At 53.8% G+C, this 6,279-nt stretch overlaps 1 protein-coding gene across 1 annotated transcript in view; it reads left to right on the top strand.

Annotated features, from left to right (window-relative positions):
* Positions 1-4,057, top strand: part of GALNT18 (polypeptide N-acetylgalactosaminyltransferase 18) — a 357,593-nt gene extending 353,536 nt beyond the window's left edge. The window contains exon 12 of the mRNA XM_010829347.1: positions 3,624-4,057. Within this exon, the coding sequence (XP_010827649.1) occupies positions 3,624-3,770 (147 nt within the window). The 3' untranslated portion in view covers positions 3,771-4,057. The remainder of the gene's footprint in view (positions 1-3,623) is intronic.
* Positions 4,058-6,279: the final 2,222 nt, after the last annotated feature.

Raw genomic sequence — 6,279 nt, 5'->3', positions numbered from 1 at the left:
GTCACCATGTTTCCTGTGTCTTGGGTGCTGAGAGTGCGTCTGGGTCAGGGTAGGGCCTGGGAAATGCCATATTTGAGTCTCTGAAGGAACACTCTGCTTCTCAGAGACCTCTGCCCCACCTCCCTCTCTGGGCCTTGGCACGGCGCCCCAGGGGAAGGCTTAGAATGTGCCCGAGTGGCTGGCAGGAAAGGAGAGGGCTATGGATGCCTCTGTTTTGGACAAGTTTCTCCAGACTTCAGTGCTCTGGGCTTGGTGCAGCAGCCTCACGGTTGGCAAGGCCTGGCCTGGCCTTGAGGACGTCCTGAGCTGTCGGAATCCTCGACTGTCCCCTTTTCTGCCTGTTGTGCACTTTTTCTGGAGCCCCGATCCTGACACCATGAATAGCTTCATATCCATCTGTTGTGTTATAGCTGTTAAAGGGGTTGCCCATCGATCCTTCTGCTCATTCTTCAGTCATCAGGACCATAGTTACCATCTGGCCCTAGAGAGAAAGGAAGCAGAAGGGCAGAGCAGCTTGCCCCAGGCAGAAGCATCTTTGTCCAGGCCTCTCCTCTGTCTCACCAGCCGAATCACCAGCAGACCCTGTGATTAGAGAGCTGGGCTGGTTTCATTCCCATCCTGCCTGAGCTCTCCTCCAACCTCATAGAATAAGACATTCCACCAGGCTGCTGGGGACACAGGAGGATCGGAGGGGTTAGCCCCAGGCCCACAAAGCACTAGACCCAGCCTGGGTGTGGGCAGCAGAGCGCTCAGGCCTTGGAAACCTGAGTGGCTGCCTGGCCTCGCTTAGAGCAGATATCACAAGGGATACCCCTGGATTCAAAAGCCAAGATTTTGAGGGACAGGGAGAGGACCCAAGGTGGAGCACAGCTTCTGAAGATACGACTTGGGGCTGGCCAACAAAGTCATCCAGTCAGGGCTCGGGAGCGTGGTGTGGCCACCAAAGTACAAAGTCCTTGGCTATGTCCAAGGAGCCTCTTGTCCAGTGGAGACAAGGTGGGGACCCTCTGCTCTGTGGTCAGTTCTGAGTGACACACAACTGCTGGAGTTTGTCCACGGGAGGGCACCAGGCGGGAAAATGAAACCAGATTGTCTCACAAGGAACTGGAAATGTTTCACCTGGTAGAGAATGGAACTAGGGGGGACTGCGGGCCCCATCTTCCCCTATGGTAAAGGAGAAGGTGGAGAAGAAGGAGCCCACCCGCCTGTGGAAACCCCAGGGTACAGTTTGGGGCCCCTTGCTGGGTGCCCCTGAGACAACAATTTTCCTTCAGTAGAGGAGAATTCTCCCAAGATGGAGCGGCCCAGGGAAGCGTGCCCAGACAGGAGAGCTCAGTCAGCTTGCAGGTGAGAATGAGAGGGCCAGCCTTCCACATCTCTTCCAACACAGGGACCCCAGGGGCCTTTCCGAGCCCCTGCCTGGTGGCCCATCGTCCCTCAGCCCCTCAGAGCCTGAGCCTGAGGGCTTCTCTCTGGCTGCACCTCTGGGCCCCAGGTGAGCTGCTTCTGTTGTGCTGTCTCTCCACTCTTGGGATCAGTGAGTCCCTACTCTCCTCGGGGGAGGTGCTGGGGCCGGGGCACATGGGGAGACACTGCTTTGCTCCCTCGAATGCTTCCAAGGAGGTCTGCAGTCCCCGGGCCATCTCCCACACACAGGAAATGGAGAGTCCCACAGCCCCTCCCAGACACACATATGAAACACACTCCTTACCCCCTCTGCCACCCTGGCTTCTTCACCTGCTGTTCGAAGTCCCTCTGAGAGAGCTGGATTTTTGTTTTAAATTTTTTTAGCTGAAGAATAACATATACACAGATAGAACCATCCAAACATACATACCAAAGTAAATGTTCAACTCAATAATTTAAAACAAAGCCAACATTTAGGTGGCCGCCAGCCAGGTCAGGAAATAGCACACTCCCTACTCCCAAGAAGCATCCTTTGGTCTACTGTCAATCATTTTCCCACTCCCCACTCCCCAAGATACCCACCCCTGACTCTGAGCCTGTGGCCTTATTTTGCCTGTTTGGAAAGTATGTATAAGTCTAATTGTGTATGTGTTCTTTGTCTGGCTTCTTTTGCTAACGTTATATTTGTAGGATTTGTCCTTAATGAATGGAGCTCTGGTTTGATCATTTTTAAAGCTAAGTATGTTATGTGAATAACCACAAGTTATTTATCCATTGTACTATTGATGGACATTTGGGTTGTGTCCAGGTTGGAGCTTTTATAAACCATGCTTCAGAACCGGTGCAGACAGTTCTGGATACCTGCCTGGGCATGGGGTCGGTGGGTCTCAGGGCGGTGTACACTCAGCTGCAGGAGATGCTGCCTGTTTCCCAGGTGGTTGGAAGAACTGAGTCTCAGTGTTCTCTTGAGGTGTCGGTGGTCGCCATGGGGACAATAGTGGCCAAGGGGATGGCTTCCTTACAGAAGAGGAGTGTGTCCCCCTCTATCACAGGGTGCTGTTCACTGGGATGGGCATGGGGGCAGCTGGGGGTGCACTACCGAGTCCTGCTTGTGGAGGGGGGGTCAGTTAGGAGACTGATGCAGTTGTCCAGGTGACAGAAGACCGTGGCCTGAACCAGGGCAGATGTGATGGCATGGGGATAAGGGGACAGTCACAGGGCATGAGGAGGAATTGGTAGGACTTGGTGCCTAATCAGTCCTGGGGATAAGCAGAGGTGTCAGTGGAAATGCTTGGTTATTGCTGAGATGGGAAGCACAGGAGTATTCTGGGGAAAAGTGAATTTCCATATACTGGAGTCCATATACTCCAGTACCATGAAGCTCCAGGAGGCCAACTTATAAGAGCCTGCCTGCCTGGGAGGCCAAAGTCGGGCTGAGCACATCTTTGATGAAACTCAGAGATACTCCGAGAGTCTGGACCTTCACCCAGGTGCCAGCCAGCAGCCTCAGAGTGTCCAAGGCCTGCAAGGATCTCACTAAAAGCAAAAATTAGAGGTTTCTTTTTTGCTGCTGTAGAGCTGCTTTAAGAAGCAGAACCTCCCTTCTTTCACGGACTTTGAGCATAAACTGAGTATGCATGGCTACAGAACCTTCTGGGACATCAGCAGCATAGAGGGAAACCAAGCATATCCAGGGCTGACCAAGCCCAGGGCAGTAAGACAGTATCTAGGAGCCTGGGTTTGGTTGAGGCCAGCACTGATGACTCCAGAGGTTCATTTGGGAGCAAGGACCCTAAAAGCAGGAGATCCTGGGCCTCTGGTGATGCTTACATTCAGGCCAATCATAGGGCGGTCCCAAGGAACTAGGATTTGCAGAACAAATGGGGAGCAGGACCCAGCCCCCATGGCAGGTGCAATAGAAGCAAACCAGCATGCCACACGCAGCTAGATAGATGGAAGCTGGGCTGGGGCATTTCTGTCCTCTTTCCTAACAAAGGACTAGGGCCCTGTGAAGAAAACAGAAGCACAGGGTTCCATCTTGGGGAGGAAACCAGCACCTGGAGATGGGAAGCCTCAGGCTCTGTGGGCATGCTGACCCCAGACCTCCTGCAGCCTCCCAGGATCCCATGTGTCTGCACCCACAAGTAATCCCCACCAGCCACTGGGCCTGAGGCTCCCCCACACCCTCTGACCCCACTCTCCACCCTGGCTCCTAGGGAGGCCCCATCCAGAACCGCAAGTCCAAGCGCTGTCTGGAGCTGCAGGAGAACAGCGAAGCGGAGTTCGGCTTCCAGCTGGTGCTGCAGAGGTGCTCGGGCCAGCACTGGAGCATCACCAACGTCCTGAGGAGCCTGGTGTCCTGACCCCGCCTGAGCTGCCCCCACGCCCCGCCCCTTTGCTACTGTGTAGCACCCGCTGCAATGCTGCCTGCTGTCCGTGTGGGGGTGTTTGGAGTCTGGGGAACCAGGTTGGTGGGCCCCCAAAAGAGCTTTGTATTTCCTATTCAGTTTTCATGGAGTTTATAGAAAGACGCTGAATGGTGGGTGAGGGTATAATATCATAAACTATTTTGCAACTGTAAATAGGGGACACGTGGAAAATATTTATAACTGACAATAAAATACCATTGATTAAGGGGTGTTGCAGTCATTTGGTGGAGATTCAGGCCTGGCTCCTCTGAACTTGGAGCCCAAGATGTGGCTGTTTGCCCTCCCTGCTCCCATGCCTGAGAAACGAGGCTTTAAGGCCGGGCAGACAGTGGGAGCTTGTTGTGCAAGCTGCTAGCTTTCTCTGTGGGGCCCAGGGAGACGAAACGGGCACCTCGACCTCAGGGTCACCTCCAGAGAGAGGGTTCCCTCTGCTTCTACAAGACGCCTTAGTCTTTCATCCTGAGAAACCAGGAAGGCTCGTCAGCCACTGGGCTTCAGACCACACTGCTCTCTGGAAGCCACCGCCTTCACCTCCCAGAGCCGTCCACGGCCCAGGCCCTCAGCAGTGAGCCTCGTGTCAGCAACTGTCACGTCCAGCTGCCGAGACCGTTAACTCCTTCCATGAATCACGGTGCATTAGTTCCCAGGGGCAACAACGTCACACACTGGGTGGCTTAAACAGCTGTCGTCACACGGTTCTGAAGGCTAGGAGTCTGAAGTCGGGGTGTCAGCTGGGCTGGCTCCTTCTGAGAGCTGTGAGGAGAATCAGGTCAAGGCCTCTCCCCGAGCATCTAGAGGCCTCAGGGGTTCCTTGGCTTGTAAGTGGCCGGCTTCCGCCTGCGTGTTTCCTCCCTCCCCGTGTCATCACCCGCACTCCTTCTGTGCTCACCCCGATCACCTCTTGAGTGCCAGTCTCTAGCCCTGTTACTGGGAGAAGCAGCTCACAGCCAGTCCCTCTGCACAAGGGCCCCCACCCCTGACACAGTGATACTCAACTCCCCGTCTGTGCCCGGACCTCTCCTCTGCGCCCCAGGTCCAGTCTCCCGCTGCTGACAGGCCCCAGGCAGCTGGGTGGCTGTCCCTTGGACAGTGCTCATCTGACGTGCAGAAAACAGACCTGTCCCTCATCCTTCCAGGCCCACCCACGTGACCAGCACCGCCCTCCTCCAGGCGCTCACACCCGAGTCGTCTAACCTCCCCGCTGCTCCTCACTCCCATATCTTGTCAGTCCATCGTGGCAGTGATGCCTCTTCAACAGCCCCCAAATCCCCTCCCTGGGCCCCCTCATCACTCACGAGGGCCTGCCTCCCTGTCTCCAGCCTTCCTCCATTCCCATCTTACCTACCCTCCACACTAGTTTTCAAGGAGTCTTTCTGAAATACAAATAGGGTGAGATTTTTTTTTCCTGGCCTTCAGTGGGTCTCACCAAAGATGGTAAACACCTAGTTAAGGTACCAGACTCAGAGCTTCCTCCTGCAGTGAGTCCAGGGGCCAGGTGTCGGAAGCACCCAGGTTAGAGGCCTTACACACAGGGGTGGTTGTGAATGCAAGAAGGCCTGGCCTCCTGGCTGTCACCCTCACTGGACGTCTGTAGCCCCAGTCCACCCTCTAGGGACGGTGGTGTCCAATGGCTTCTTCCCTTCTTTTCGGAAAGTTTTTCTTGGTGTGTTTGTTAGAGCTTCTATAACAAAATACCATAGACCAGGTGGCTTAAACAACGGAAGTGTGGTGTTTCATGTTCCTGGAGCCCAGAAGTCCAAAATGAAGGTGTTGGCAGGTTGATTCCCCCAAGGGCTGTGACGAAAGGGGGTTTGCCAGGCCTTGCTCCCTAGCTGGCAAATAACCATCTTCTCTCTGTGTCTTGTTTCCAAATTTCTCTTTCTTATAAGGACACCATTTGTACTGGATTAATAGATGGGGAAATAGTGGAAACAGTGTCAGACTTTATTTTGGGGGGCTCCAAAATCACTGCAGATGGTGACTGCAGCCATGAAATTAAAAGATGCTTACTCCTTGGAAGGAAAGTTATGACCAACCTAGATAGCATATTAAAAGGCATAGACATTACTTTGCCAACTAAGTTCCGTCTAGTCAAGGCTATGGTTTTTCCTGTGGTCATGTATGGATGTGAGAGTTGGACTGTGAAGAAGGCTGGGCGCTGAAGAATTGATGCTTTTGAACTGTGGTGTTGGAGAAGACTCTTGAAAGTCCTTTGGACTGCAAGGAGATCCAACCAGTCCATTCTGAAGGAGATCAGCCCTGGGATTTCTTTGGAAGGAATGATGCTAAAGCTGAAACTCCAGTACTTTGGCCACCTCATGCAAAGAGTTGACTCATTGGAAAAGACTCTGATGCTGGGAGGGACTGGGGGCAGGAGGAGAAGGGGACGACAGAGGATGAGATGGCTGGATGGCATCACCGACTCCATGGACGTGAGTCTGAG

The sequence above is a fragment of the Bison bison genome, unplaced genomic scaffold (assembly GCF_000754665.1).
Source record: "Bison bison bison isolate TAMUID 2011002044 unplaced genomic scaffold, Bison_UMD1.0 scf7180017864503, whole genome shotgun sequence".
NCBI lineage: Eukaryota > Metazoa > Chordata > Mammalia > Artiodactyla > Bovidae > Bison > Bison bison.
This window is presented reverse-complemented; position numbering and strand designations above follow the sequence as displayed.